Below are 16,323 nucleotides of genomic sequence, written 5' to 3'. Positions count from 1 at the left end.
GTGTCCCTGTGCAAAACACTTAACCCAGGGGTCTGGATATTTAGTCTCAATTGTGTTCTTAATTTTGTTAAACAAAGATGGTAAATTGCCTCTAAATGATCCCACACGTATTTGACATTAGGCTACAAGGAAGCTCAAAAAAATGGCTGAGGACAATGAGGGAAATCCCCTCATAAGTATTTCCCTGTTTCAACAGAGGATCTTTGAAACCACACCTTGATCAAATAATGTAACAGTAGTTATGAAGACTAAGATATTTTTCCAAATTACAGTATGAAACCTGCTCCAGCTCTCTATAGAATCACAATTGCACCAAATGAGCTGCAATCTAAAGAAAGGTCTTGAAATGTGGGTCAGCAACAGTCTCCGGCTCTCTACTTCTGATTTATTCCTGAGAGCATTGTTGAGGAGAGACAGTCCAGAGCAAAACCATGAACTGTGTGCTTCCTTCGTGGCCGTCTGCCCATGTGAAAATGCGGCGAGGTATAGAGAGTAAAACCGGCTTCCTCTGACCCCCCCTAACCTCCTCAAATTAGGCCGTCCGAAGACAATAGCAATGCAGCATATTTAGCGAGGAGGGAGGAAACGGTTCTGAGCGCTGCTGGGCCGAAGTACGTCAGAGTGGAGGCTCGTACGTGGCAGATTTGGACATGGGATCATTGTCCACATGCTTTCGACTTTTATAACAAAATTGCATTCGGGCAAACATGAAACAGGCAAACATAATGTATGTGACCATGAACTGGGACCCAGAGGTCTGGCATAACAACTACATGCATATTATATATACAGGGTGGGTCATTTAAATGGATACACCTTAATAAAATGTGAATGGTTGGTGACATTGAACACATTTTATAAGTGGTCAGAAACTTGTAAATAACTCGTGAAAGAATAAAACACACCACAAGCACACCATTGTTTTTCTTGTGAAATTACCAATAAATTTGATGTGTCACATGACCCTCTTCCTATTGAAAAAACAAAAGTTGGATCCAAGATAACCGACTTCAAAATGGCCACTATGGTCACCACCCATCTTGAAAAGTTTGCCCCCTCACATATACTAATGTGCCACAAACAGGACGTTAATATCACCAACCATTCCCATTTTATAAAGGTGTATCCATATACTGTAAATGGCCCACCCTGTATATTTAAATTATTTTTAATAACTCATTTTATCCAAATTCACATACAGAATATTGATTCTCTATATGTTATTAACGCCAAAAGGTTTCCTCACATGACTATTAGGAGTGTACACCCGTATTACATATTAAAATATTAAAGTCTTAAAAGTACAATTTAAGAAAGAGTATATTATAATTATAATATGTAATTAGCGGGCCTGCCCTGGTTGGAATCTTTGAATGAGTTACGCATGGCTGAATGAGGCGACTGACCTACAGAGGCCAGATTTTCTTTCTCCAGGCGCTCCACCCAGACCTTAAACACACTTGTCTAACCCTCCAGGAGCCGCAGCCAAGTCATTCACGCAGCCCGCAGCCAACGAGCTCCGCCGCTTCCTGCTCTGCCCAGCTCTACCTGTGTAATTTTCACAGCTGTGTTTGGAGACACTCGGGTCTCCGAGTCCCTTGCCGCTCAAATGCGGGGTAAATATAGGAGTCTCACGCGTCCACTGTACCCTTCACCCGAGCTATCTGCTATATTTAACCCTGGTGACTGTATTATGTAAATCCACCGCAATTATGTGGAATGGTGACTCACCGGCATGCAAGGGGAAAAGGCGTGGAAGCTTTGGGATGTTGGTAAGCGAAGAAAAAAAAATGCCTTCACAATGCGTCGGATTGTGTCGGTGAAGAGATGCAGAATCCAAACCAAAATAAAGTGGCCAAAAATCAGGCTGTGAGGAACTAGACACCACAACCAGAAAGAGAGAAGGTGACCGGTCAGACACCCCAGACTACGGTGATTAGATTTAGTAATAATAAATAAAGTGTAGTGATTGTCACATGTGATACACAGCAGCACAGCACATGGTGCACACAGTGAAATTTGTCCTCTGCATTTAACCCATCACCCTGAGTGAGCAGTGGGCAGCCATGACAGGCGCCCGGGGAGCAGTGTGTGGGGACGGTGCTTTGCTCAGTGGCACCTCAGTGGCACCTTGGCGGATCGGGATTCGAACCGGCAACCTTCTGACTACGGGGCCACTTCCTTAATCGCTAGGCCACCACTGCCCCGCTAGGTCACCTCTGCCATTAGATTTGTCAGGGAGGACATTTTGAGATACTTCAGATTTGACGAACTGAAGGGCTCACTTGGTTGGAGCCAAATTTTCATCCACGGATAAAATTCAACCAGAATGCGATGGTGCTATTGGATGCATTAATGGGTCACATCGGGTCAAGTCAAGTGCCTTGACATTTTTGTCTCCCTGATTGGGATGAAGGACTTTTGCAGGCATTTCACAAGACTACAAGAGACTGACCATTCAGCACACAGCAAGAACTCCCGGACCTTTTTTAATTGAAAAGGAAGCTCACAAATCTTGTCCTATATAAAAGTGTCCTTCATGACTTGGATCATCTGGTCACCCTACCCCAGACTTAGTTAAGGGGTGTAAGTGTACGGGGTGAAAGGTGTAAGGAGCAGTGGTGGCCTAGCAGTGGCTAGAAGCGGCCCCGTAATCAGAAGGTTCGAATCCCGAGCTGACAAGGTGCCACTGAGGTGCCACTGAGCTAAGCACCGTCCCCACACACTGCTCCCCGGGTGCCTGTCATGGCTGCCCACTGCTCACCAAGGGTGACGGGTTTTGGAGCTTTTTGCCATCTAGTGGCGACAGCAAGAACAGCAGCTTTTAAAACCCAAGTTTTCAGTGAGATGCCACCAGGAGATTTCTGCTGCAGAGGAAGCTAGCGTGCAGCCGGAGTGCAGTCTCTTCTAATCTTATGAGAAATTGCAGAAAAGCCCCCCACCCCCAGCACTGCAGTCTGAATCTGGCAACATTTTCCGGAAGGCAACAGGCTCTCTCCATTTTCAAACAACCTGCTCCGATTTTCACTGAGGAATCCATCAATGAGCTACAGGAACAGATGCTTCTTCACATCCATTTATTGTTTCCACAAAAAACTTTCAGTCAACTTTCATAGCCAGAACGTCAACATACATGTATGTAATGTCTGTGGCAAATAGTTTCAAATTGACTCTTTATGAGAAAGCATGCAAAGATGCCTTGGCCAAGAGAAATTGTGCTGGTAGTAGCCTACTGATCCAGAAGGGCCCAGGTTCAAATCCCTCTGACTGCCATTGTGTCCCTGAGCAAGAGACTTAACCCTGAGTGTCTCAAGGGGGGGACTGTCCCTGTAACTACTGATTGTAAGTCGCTCTGGATAAGGTCGTCTGATAAATGCCCTTAAATGTAAATGATACGTACAACTTATCCCCTGAGTGACAGAGATAGCAAGAGACGATTGGAGGCTAAAAGATGCCCTCTAATCACTAGTCTTAGATGAAGTTGAACTCAAAAGCAATAAATAATGGACACTACGTTGCCGCTATTTGAGAGAAAGCTCTAACATCACCCCCTGACACAGAGAAATACTCCTTTGGATTGAGGGATATTTCATAAGGCTCTGGCTGCACAGTTGGGCCATGCGCGCATGCAGCTGCACTCTTTCCTGCCTCTTTCTAATGGAGATGAATAGCACACGCGATGACGTGCTTGATGCTGCCGCAGCCTAACAGGAAGTGTGTGGGGCCAGACAGCGTTCTTCATTATCAAATTGATTGGCCGCCCTCCAGTGAGCCTCACCCCGAGCCAGGCCAGTACGTCACTGTTCATCTGGCCAGGCTAATGCGGCGATGCTCATGCACACAAACGCCGGAGATTAGCATCGCAAGATCTATTGGCAAATGACTACATGCATGTCCCAATTTACGGTGCATTTCAACGTTCGCTCAGTGTTAGGCCAGTGAGTGAACGTGTGTGTTCCTGTGTAGCGACTCTGAACGCGCAGAAGCCTGCGCAGTACGAAGGTTAATGCTGACAGCCATTATGGACTGTCATCACAAGTTTCCTGCGCTCCGGCAGAGGCCGCTGCGAAATGAGCCATTTGCCGCTTCCTATTTCCTAGGCTATTTTTATTTGTTTTTAATTGCACTAAACTCATTAGCAACCCCATTAAGGCCTGTTCCCTTCTGTCCATTAGGGCCGTAGAGGCCTGACCACAGCTGGATGCGCCATATATATTAATGCACGTAGGTGAACAAGCAGGAGGAGATGATGCAACTAAGGAAAAGCTGCAGAAAACATGAAGACACATATACTCACACAAACAGTGTTTTTGACCTTTTGGTCACACAATTCAGCGCGGACAGATATATAGCACCCTCTACTGTTTGTTCAAGAAATTGATTATTGCATTCTGTCACACACCCTTCTCCACGCCCACCCGCTGACTTTCCACAACAGCTTAGCTCCAAACACAAACCCCACACACACAAAGTTCGAGCCGGTATTCAAACTCTTGGGGGTGTGGTGCAGCCCACCTTTCTCAATCAGGCTCTTTATACTAGAATAAAGAGATAATGGAATATGATCGCTGAGCTTGAAGTAAGGAGGTATGACAGCAGAAGGTATATCTATGGGGTTAATATTCTGGGAATAAAGGACATGCAAACTTGCATGTTACCACAAATGAATAAAAGTTGACAACTTTTACACACAAGTATCACACTTCAGTTCCCTGAAATGCTTTAAAGAGTTACAGTTGTGATAATCTAAAAGCCCAAGAGGCCGAGCACCGCCTGTGGTTACAGCTACAACTGTTGCTGGGTGTTGTAAGTTATTTAACGCAACACATTCGACTGGTTCTTCCCTTTTTTTTTCATTCATTTGCGGCAGTCAGTTAATATTGGCCCACAAGGATATGTCTTGCACTTGCATGTTTCGACCTGTGATGGTCTCGCTGTGATCATACCCACTGGGTATAGGTATAGAACACACAGCATTCTAATGCTTTGGGTAGAATTTGATGCATTCCTCGACACACCCTAAATTAATCAAAATGCCACAAATTGGTCATAAACATAGTCGTATGACATAAGAGGTCAGTCAAATGTTTTCCATAGAGAAATTAAACAGGGGCAAATGGATATTCTATACCATGTTTTCTGTGCCTACTGCCTAATGCTATGATAAAAAAATTTGTTTGAATAGAAGCAAGCATTTTTGATAATGGGCTTGGCAGTAACCTTTGGTTTTAGAGCCACGAGTCTGGACATCTCCCATTTCATATGGCAGTTTTATGCCAGTCTATTTAAACAATTCTACAAAGACAATTCTTTAATTTATGTTCCTGTCAGGTAACAGCAGCAAATCATTAATTAATGAAGGCAGTGAGAGGTGCTCTATTGTAAAATGCATAATACCAACACACACACACACACACACACACACACACACACACACACACACACACATATATATATATATATACACACACACACACACACACACACACACACACACATAAAATGCATCATAACTCCACTTCAGTATAGTTGAAAAGTTCAGCACGTCAATTTTATTTTTTGCTCTTTTTTCTCTCTCCTCAACTCTCTTTCTTGTGATGTTGGACTGGACCCACCATTGCCGACTGTGCTCCTTTCATCGAACTATTGTCTTCAGAGACAAGACCAAATTGAAGGCAGCTTGCCGCACACTGATAGCATGAGGCCTGCCTGGCCTGTCGCCCACAAGTCGCTGAACCCAGCTAAACTGTTGTCATGGTTTCCCAGGTGTCCCAGTGTTTTGAGACGTTGGGCACGCTGGTGCCCGGTGGGTGACTGATCTGTGGCAGAGAAGGCGCGCTGTAGGCGGCACCGTCACAGCCACGAAGCACAGAGCCAGCTAGCCTGGTAGCTACAGACTCAACACAGCATGCATTATGGGAGAGTTGTGCACACTGGTTTATTGTTTTATGGTGTCCTGTCTGCATACTGTGCTACGATGCATCTCCAAATGTACGCTACATTATAAAACCAGAACATGCCTGATGGCACAGAATAGTATTTTAATGCGTCAAATGACTATTCATTGCATATACAGCACTGGAAAATAACAAGTGACTGCAACAATATTAGGTGTTCTTTACATTCATCAATAAATAACAATTCACACTCGAATTGTCATTTAAATGTTTATTCGCTAAAATTTTTTACAATTTTAAGCTTATGTTTGATTAACTTTAGGGAACAAGATTCAATAGGACTGAGTCATGTGATGGATTTAATATTTATTAGACATAAAAAAGGGTGCTTGAATGAGCAAGAATGAATGAGAACATTCAAAAACAACACAAGAACTGTTAATAATGAGAAAAGCTCACTTTTGTTCAAGAAGAAATAGGAGAGGTCATGTAAATGTAAAAAAAAAATGCTACCACTTGTTTGTCAGACTTATCAGACGGCGTCCAACCCACACTGTATTTATTTCATTGTGACACACTATGAGCACACTGAATATGGCCTCGGTCAGACACAATCATTGCCAGAATGCTTTGAGCCAGGCCTGGTGCTTGCAGACTTGATGCCAGAACTCTCCATGCCCTCATCTCCACAACCATGCCAGCTTTGTGACACCAGGTTGGCGTGGCTGGCACAGAGCAGATCTTGCACCCTCTCTGACAGGCAGGGTCTCTTGGCAGAGGAACACTGACATTGACACTGCTGTCCCAGCATGCCGCGGTGGCTTAAGGTTTGATGGTAATAGCTGGTTTCTCCTTGATAAGATAGAAATGCCCTGCCAAAAGAGGAGCTGCTCACCAGCGGACCTTAATTAATGTTGGGATTAGCCAATTCAAGTAAAAGGGAATTTATTTGGGGGGGGGGGTTGCAAGTAAAAAAAAAATGTGGTTTCACAAACACTAGCGTACTGTAATGCATCAAATGGTGTATTGCGGCGAAACGTACAGATTGTCTTTATTTATTTTTACAGCCCCAGTTGTTTTAAGGAATGCATTTATACAAAAGCCAACCATTACCTCGGCGTGGGTTTGGCACAGCAGGTCACCACCCAGGGGACTGGCCAGCTGCCAGCGATTAGTGAGCCCAACTTGTCTAGGCAGGTGGCACGACTGGCAACAAAAAGGCAGATATGCCCCTGGGGAAAGCAATCAAGTGCAAAAATTGATATAAACTGAGTTGGGCATGTTGAACATGAGCCAGTGGAGGGGGCATCGTCCCGGTCTCATTATCCATGACCAACAAGTGGATGATCTGCCTTGCACAAGTGGCATGCCATCATTTCTGTCAACAAATGACACAAATACAATGTACAGATTAGTTGTCAAAAACATTACTCGTCAAATATAAAGTCTACTACTGCAGGGAATATTTCTTGCAGTAAAAGTTATTAAAGTCATAGTGTCAGCTAGACAGTGTGGAATAATGTAATTTTTAAGGATTAGGTAGACATAATGTTTCTTGAACTGGCAGATTTACCACAGCAAAGTCTACTGTCTATTCATGATTCTTACCAAACTGAACTATTCTGATCTTGGTAATTGCTTATTAGAGTTTAATAGAGCATTAAGTCACCGGTTACCATAAAGTCACCGGTGATTTGTTTTGTACATCAATAGATAGATGCCTTTATTGTCACTATGCAAGTTCAACAAGGTCACTTTTGGAGCAAACCAGCAGATGCACATTTAAACAAGGGGTATCAAAAAAGATAAATATAATCTAATTATTAAAAAATCTAATAAAAGATACAGTCTAGAATATTTACAAATTAATGTAATTAAATTATGCCCGTACAGAATTCCAGATGGAACCTCTGAAGGCCCTTCTTTGTTGCTTTATTGATGGTTCCTGGCTAATGTGGACACCTATGAATTTGAAGCTCTGGACTACCTCTACTATCCCTCATCTGATGCTAATGGGTTGGTGGTCACCATGACTCCCCCTCCTGAAATCTAGTATTTTTTCATTTGTTCTAAACTAGATTGTTGTCATGGCTCCAGCACCTAAGGTTCCCCACCTCTTCCCTGTGACAATCATCTCATTGTTGTTGGAGATGAGACCGATCACAGTTGTATCATCTGCACACTTAATGATGGAATCATGTATGGGTTTGCAGTCGTGCGTGAAGAGGGAGTAGAGGAGGGGGCTGAGCACGCATCCCTGTGGCACACCAGTGCTGAGGGTCATGGGTTTAGAGGAGTGGTCACCTATGTGCACAGTCTGTGGTCTAAGATCCATTTGCCTAAGTGAGTGTCCAGTCCCAGGTTGTTGAGTTTTCAGTGTGAATGGGGGGATGGTGTTAAAGGCGGAGCTATAGGCAACAAAGTGTGTGCCAGGATCAGACGCTCAAAGCACTTCATCACAATAGGAGTGAGGGCCACTGGACGCTGGACGTTTAAGGACCTTGCAGCGGTTTGTTTCGGGACCGGGATAATGGTGGAGGAATTGAGACAGGTGAAGATTGTGGCCTGTTCCAGAGAGATGTTAAACAGGCTGGTGAAAACAGCAGTCAGTTGCCCCACACACACCCACACAGGAACGTAGGGCTTGATGTAGCTGAGAGCTCGCCTCACCTCATGTGCACTGAGCACTAGGACACCCGTGGAGGCTGGTCGGTGTGATTGTCGAACCGTGGAAAGAAGTGATTTGGATCATCGGGGAGAGTGGAGTCTGCTGAGCCGAATGTGCAGTTGCTGTTACTTTAGTGGCCCGTGATCGATTTAATGCCTTGCCACATGCGTCTGGGTGAGAGGTATCAACGTGCCCCTCGATCTTTACCTTGTAGGATGCGCTTTGCTTCTCTGATGCCTCTCTTCAGGTTAGCCATGGCTGCTGAGCAGGCCAATGAATTGCCCGAGTGGAACACGTCATCACACAGTTTAAGCAGGTTTTCCACTCCCCTCGTCATCCATGGCTTGTGATAGGGGAATGTACAAATGTTCTTGTGGGTCAAGACATGTAAAAAATGATGTAGCCCAGAGCTGAAGAAGCATAGCCATCCAGGTCTGTCAGATAGTCCTGGGCGGAGTTCAGATTAAACAGATCCCAGTCTGTGTTCTCGAAACAATACCGTAAACGTGGAAAGAACTCATTTGTTCACATTCAAAGTCTGTAGTCTTGTTTTGATTTAGTGCCTTGCCATATTTTATAAAAATCTTACAATGTGATCATAAATTTCATAAAAATATTGAACTAACAAGTTAAAAGTCTACAACACGTTTACAGCAGAGGCACATTCAATCTTTAACCCTTTTCATTGCCATCAGCCTAAACAAAACACGTATGCATGATGAAATAACTCCTAAAAACAACTAAATACCCATACAAAAAGATCAACACATCCCCCATTGCGCCCTCGGCTTCAGCCAGCCAATCGCGTCTGCTTTTACTCGTCCCATGCGCCGTTCCCCAAACAACACATGCGAAGAAGCTTGCCCATGATTGGTCCGTCGCTGCCAGCGGTGCTTAGCGGTTGGCAGCGGCAGGGCAAGGGAGGGGGGAGCACAAATGGAAGCCATCTAACATGTCACGGACGAGACAATCGAGTTAGCGACAGCCTCCAAAATTAACACCACATCTGTACACGCGGGCCCCGCGAACGAACCGCAGTCACCGGAGTACGGCCACGCCGGTCACAGGCCCCGGTGGGGCGGCGCGGCGCTTGCGTGGATTCCGGGCGGATTCCGCACTGTTTATATTGTGCTGGCCGAGTTTCGGCCAAAGGGGAAGCCGCCGCCTCGGACCGGCGGCAGATCGGTTCGGCTCGTTAGCGCACCAAGTAAGTCGGCCGAGCGTACGTTCCGGCGCCGGGAGAAGAAACATTTCAGCCGGCGGCGCAGGCCGCGTCGTTCGGATGTTTTTGGAGTGGAACGACGCCTTGTATTTATTTCCCGATTCGGCTAGCTCCTTTTGGCTAACTGCTGCTAGCTAACAGTAGCGCTATTTAGCTTCCAGGCTAATGGTTCTTTTACCGACACCCTTCTCCGTTTCATTTTCACACGTAGCATATAAAACGACCTCGCAAATTCAGTTCAATCGTTTTTTTTTAATGTATTATAGTAACTTGCTTGTAATTGGCGCGTACAATATAACTGGGCAGCTAGGCTGCTAGGCTAATGTGGCGTTATTTTGCTACAGTTTTCCTTTATCCCAGGCCACTGTGCGCCCGGCGCAGACTTAACATCGCTACAATTTCATTCTGATTGTTTCTCGTAATACCGGAGCAAGTGTTTACTGAACCCCGTCTAATGTTGGCAGTAAAAAAATAATGTTAGCTTGAAACTTGGCTTGTTTCCCTTTGGCAGTTTAAAAAAAATGTAAAATGTTTTCCTGGATAAGTGTACGTTTTACTAACTCAACTTGCAGCTGAGTTTATTCGCTCTATCGGATGCTAATTTATTTTCTTGAATCTAGATAGGATGGAGCTATTGAGCTAGCCCGGCAGAGTTGCCTTTGGCAGGTCGATGGGATTCATTTTCTGACAAATTTGGGTGGATTAGCAGCGTGTCATGGTCTGCTTTCATGGTTCTAAATACAAATCTGATCATTTGCGGACCAAAGTGTTACCTCGCTCTCATATCACGCTCGTTCTCTTGCATAGACTAAGATGATGTTTACTGCATTAGTTACAAATTATATGTATTTTTTTTTAAATCTGAAAACAAATTAAACCGTCTGCCATCCGTACCCCCCAAAATATTAATACCTAATTAATGAGTGAGCCCTATAGCCTTCGTTGTCAATTACAACAATGCAACCCTCGTTCATGTGCACCATTCTTTTGTCACCATTGGCCTTTGATTGTTCTTAATTTCTACTAGTTGTGCAGAGTATGGAAGTAACTTTGTATATTTCTTTTGTCAGACAGGTTAATACTGTCTTTATTCCGTGTTGTGGTTGTAAACAGTAGACCTAGCCTTCTTACCTGTCGAACTGGCATACGTTCTCTCCCCAAGGTCATTCGCTTATGATGATTAGCATCCGTTCGTAACTTTAAGTAAAGTCTTCTATGAATTATTATTAAGGTCACGTCCAGATATGTCAGCATATCACTCTTTGATGCCACAGACCTGCAATTGAACACCCGCGTATGCTTGCATACATGCATACATAGACACTGATAACGTTTTTATTGTAGTGTGTGTGGGCAGCCCAGGATGAAAAAATGTTCCGCCCCTCATCGTACGCTGAGGTGCTACCAAACCTAAAAATGACATGGCAAATATTGATACGGTAAACGTATAAACCTGTACAGCTTTAGAACGTTGCGTGGCTGCCAGATTGCTTCGTAGGTCGCACCAACGCACTGCACCTCTTCGCGCTTCACTTTAAGTCTAGGTTGATGTAATGGCAGGCCGGTTTTCTTTCCAAAAATAACCGCAGTTGCTGAAAGGTCTAGCTTTTTTTTTACGACGTCGATGCTGGCTTTGTTGTAGCCGTTATGCAGTCCAATAAATTAGCTTCTCCTTCTATCTTGCAGAGAATATGAAAAAGACCTCAAAATGACGTCCAGATTTGGTAAAACGTATAGCAGGAAGGGGGGTGATGGCGGCTCAAGGTTTGACGAGGTGCTCTCCAACAAAAAGACCATGAGCACCAAATGGGGCGAGACCACCTATAAAGCAACGCTCACCTCCAAGCGCCCTGGCATCCGGGCCGACACCACAGCTCTAAGTAAAAGATCTAAGCTGGCGGACGAGGATGGCCAAGAAGATCCGTTCGGATTTGACAGCGATGAAGAGTCCAAGCCGGTCACCTCCCGTAACGTTTCACAGTCCAAGGCCCCTTTGCCCAAACCGGCCCACAGCGGGACGTCCCGCGTCGAGAGACTCAGCCTGACCCTGGAGCCTAACAGCAGGGTGTGTCAGCCTGCCAGCGTGGAGGCTGTGGCTCCCAGCAGAGCTCCGTCTGTGCCGGGCCGGGAGAGGAGTACGGTCAGAATACCGGAGGACACCAGCCGCTTCTTCAACAGCTCCTCATCGACAGGTAGGGAGACCATGCTGAGTACTGATGGTTCCGTCCATGTCGCAGTCGCACATTTAAAAAAACATCTCTATGTAAGCGCAGTGTGTCTAAAGTGTGCTACGAAGGACATTCAGGTCACACATCATTACAACAGTATCCATAGTAACCATTAACTGTGGTGTCAGGTACTTTATTAGCACAGGGTTTGTGAGGTATGAAGGAGACGTTCTGAGAAGAAGAGGGTCAAGATGACCTCTTAATCTGCTGTATTTGCTCCTTGTGACCAGATATTATTGAGAATACCAAACATTCTTTTGAATGACAAAAGCCCCCAAAAAATTTAAATAGCCTTTTAATGTTGCAAACGTTAATGTTTACCTGATCCATGTTATAGTGATCAAATAATGGGGGCATTTGATGTCTGCTTATTTCACGCTGTTTGTTTTGGTTGTAAATGCTGGTAAAATGGTGGTAGTAGCCTAGTGGGTAACACACTCGCCTATAAACCAGAAGACCCAGGTTCAAATCCCACTTACTACCATTGTGTCCCTGAGCAAGACACTTAACCCTAAGTTGCTCCGGGGGGGGACTGTCCCTGTAACTACTGATTGTAAGTCGCTCTGGATAAGGCCGTCTGATAAATGCTGTAAATGTAAATGAGCTTGTCAGGGGTGTGACGCGGGTGTGCGCCGCAGCTCTTGGTTCCCACGGCAGGTGGCTGTCAACAGTCGAACCGACGGTGGCGGGCACCTGACGCTGCCGAGTTCTCTGACAGGAAGCCTGAGTTTTAGGCAGGTGCAGAGGGAAGGGAGAGAGACTTTAGGTAAATCAGATGGCCGTGACCATTCCTTCTTTATTCTCTCGTTCACTTTTTATGGCCTGGGCAATGAAATCTAGATCAAATACGCGAGCTGAGAAATCAGCGTTTCAGTATTTCCTGGCGGAGTTTCCTAAGTTAGACGCACAGCAAGACCGTAGATTCGACTTTCTACAAAATTGCGTGACTTAGTGTAAGCTCTAGGTTTTCACCTCTTTCACCGAGGAGATTGTCCAAGTTGAACTTGTAGAATATGAGTAGGCTGTGGTAGTAGCCTAGTGGGTAACACACTCATCATGGACCAGAAGCCACAGGTTCAAACCGCACTTACTACTGTTGTGTCCCTGAGCAAGACACTTAATCCTCAGTTGCTCCAAGGGGACTGTCCCTCTAAGAGGGACTCTGGATAAGGGTGCCTGCTTAATTGGGTGCAGTGGTGGCCTAGTGGTTAAGGAAGCGGACCCGGAATCAGAAGGTTGCCGGTTCTGACACCGATCCACCAAGGAGCCAATGAGCAAAGCACCGTCCCCACACAGTGCTCCCCGGGCTCCTGTCACTGGCCACTGCTCACCAAGGGTGATGGTTAAAAGCATAGGACACATTTCGTTGTGTCACCCTGTGCTGTGTATCACATTGACAATCACTTCACTTTCACGTAATGGATGTATACTATATTATTATGAACATTTGTAATAACATGAAGGTCTTCCTTATATACTTTAATTCCATGAAGTGATTATATGATCACTATTAATGAATATATGGAGTTGACATAATGAGAATAGGTTATTGATAGTTTAATGGGTTACAAGTTTGCCAAATCATTGTGAAGTCACAGGTTCAAACAGCTTTCACTGCAATTGTGCCCATGGACAAGATACGTAATGCCAAGCTGCTCTGGATAAGAATGCAGCTGTGGAAAAATATTGTTAAATTTTTATGATTTTTTTTTTTTTTTTTGCACATACTGCCCTGCCCTAATTTAATAACAGAATCGAAACGATCTGCGCAGACTTCCCATCAGCATATGCCTGAATTTCAGTGTTCTTTTGTTTCAGTATACTCAATTTTAGCAATTTGCATGCAGCCCTGGGTGACGCATTTGTCATTTTTGACCTGGTTAGACGGTGGAATTAGCTCGTCTTGTGAAACGCCATGGATTTCAGCGGCTTGCGCAAGGCCTTCCCAGGCCTCATGGCTGTCGCACTGTTTGTCACACACCGCAACAAATTGTCCCTCTGACCTTTGCAGGGCCAGGCTATGATTGTGCAGGCTTCATTATGGTGCCAGTCGCTGTGTTAACAACTGGACATGTCAGAGCATTATGGAGGCTATGAGATCAGGAAACGTTCCAAGTTTCCTCAGTACTCGTTTCAGTGTTCTTACTGGGATTTAGGAGTCTTGTATTTAAAAGTAATTTTTAAAAAAGAAATCCTGAGATGTTTGCATGTATGTCGTGAGTCTGTTAGGTTGTCTGTCAAAAAGACTAGTTTTTTTTTTTTTTTTTCAAAAGTTATATATTTGATTTAGTGCTTATTTATATTAGTGCTGTGCAATTAATCGCGATTTAAGCACATGCGATTTCTAAACCGCTTAAGGCTGCGATTTCATCCATTAATTTATTTCGATTTTTATTCAGAGTACGTTCTTTCGCGTATGATTTTAATATGTTAACCAATCAGAGCGCACAACGAAGTTCTTTCCTAGGCGAGCGGGAGGAAAGAACATAAAACATGGATGCAGGTCAAAATAAAAATGATTTGGTGCCAAAGAGAAATTCAACGTCAGTCATTTGGGAGTATTTTGGATTCAGGAGAGAGGATGTCATAGAGCAAGGTAATTTGCAAGACTTTGCAACGAAACGGTGCAATACTACAAATCTGTTCCAACTATTAAAACTGCGTCATAAACAACTGCATGATCAATGCATGTCGACAAAGACCATCAAAACAAACAAAAGTACACAGACAGCCCGAACAGACTGAACAAGTATCCATTGTTCAAGCATGTGCAAGCGCCTTATGAGAGCGGATCAAAACGGCACAAAGAAATTACCGATGCAATCACCTATCATATATGCAAAGATATGATGCCTGCACACATAGTCAGTAAAGACTGCTTCCGAAGACTAATACAAACACTTGACAAAACTTACCAGCTGCCATCTCACACTCGTTTCTTGCAAAAAACCTTTTGTTTTGATTTATGTTAGTTTTTATTTATTTTATGACTGGAATTGAGGTTAGTTCATCTTTATTTTTTTCCATTTTGTCTGTTTTTGAGACAATTTATTACAGTTTTGTTTATCAAGCAGTTAGTACTACTATGTACAGTATGTTATTAACTAGACTTGAGGTTAGTTAATTTATTTAATGTTGTCTGGTTTAAAGACAATTTTACTACAGTTTTGTTTATTAAACACGATACTATGTTGTAAAAACTGTGGGGAACAGAGTAAAAAAATGATCTCTCTCTACACACAAAAGCACTGTATGCAAACCACTCCAATTTGATGTTACCTGGCAGAAAGAGGCATGGCGCAATAGATGTTAAAAATGAACAGTTTCTAATTTATTAACACCAGTAAATTATTATTGTAGTTACATGTGAATATTGTATGTCAAAAGGTACCAATGTTACAGAGAAAACCAAAATGAAAGACAGGAGAAAAGATAGAAAAGGACAGCACTGCCTAAACCAAGTTTCAGAGACATCACCTGTTCCAGGAGAAAAATGGGAGGAGAGAAAAGACTCTTCCCCACATGTGAACAGATCTTTATACACCTGGCCTACAGGAAGCTGTCACAGACCAATCAGAACCTGTTGTTTCTGACGTCACGCCCCGGTGTAGGTGGTCCCGATGGACGGCACCTCACACGTTTGGCTCGGGTGAGGGCCGGCAACTGTTGCAATGCCGTTTGGCAAAGACATGCAAAAACGGAGGTGTTGAATCTCCATGCACAACAAAGGCTCAGAAATGTCATGGCTCCACGACGTCCCATCTTGCAATGTTATTTCATTGTGAAATGTTTTGTTATGCTCTTCTTGTGCACTGAATACATTTAGAATGTATGTAGTTTGTTTGAAAAAGCAAAAACGGTTGCCAAAATCGCAATCGCAATATTTATTTTGTCCATATTGCACAGCCCTAACTTATATTTATGAATACTTTGACTATTCAAATGTCACAGAGTGGTACAATCACATTTTATTCATTTCTTGGTCTTCCAGACCAATAGAAATAGTCCAAACCGTGAGCCTGACACATTTTTACATTTTCCCAAGAAGCAAAATGTGATAGGAAGGGAAAAAAAACTGGACCGTTTAGTTTGCAATGGGCTAAAAAGCATTGCATCAGCGACCTGGATGACCTGGCTTGTAGAACTCTGCTACATCAGATAATCGTAATCGTACATCAAGACAAGTCTCTCAAGTTCTCCTGGCACTGTATCTCAGGGATCTCATTAAAGATGATATATTTTCGAGCTCAGTTGAACGGAATAATAATTGCTACAAGTCCAGCGGTAGTCCTGTTCTGACACTGATAT

The 16,323-nt window shown here is 44.0% G+C and overlaps 1 protein-coding gene across 1 annotated transcript in view; it reads left to right on the top strand.

Moving 5' to 3' along the window:
* The first annotated feature begins 9,467 nt into the window (after positions 1–9,467).
* The window catches only part of waplb (WAPL cohesin release factor b), a 31,318-nt gene continuing 24,462 nt past the window's right edge, over positions 9,468–16,323 (top strand). Inside the window, exons 1-2 of the mRNA XM_028969614.1 lie at positions 9,468–9,772; positions 11,474–11,979. Of these exons, the coding sequence (XP_028825447.1) occupies positions 11,496–11,979 (484 nt within the window). The 5' untranslated portion in view covers positions 9,468–9,772; positions 11,474–11,495. The remainder of the gene's footprint in view (positions 9,773–11,473; positions 11,980–16,323) is intronic.

The sequence above is a fragment of the Denticeps clupeoides genome, chromosome 2 (genome assembly GCF_900700375.1).
Source record: "Denticeps clupeoides chromosome 2, fDenClu1.1, whole genome shotgun sequence".
NCBI classification, from domain to species: Eukaryota; Metazoa; Chordata; class Actinopteri; order Clupeiformes; family Denticipitidae; genus Denticeps; species Denticeps clupeoides.
This window is presented reverse-complemented; position numbering and strand designations above follow the sequence as displayed.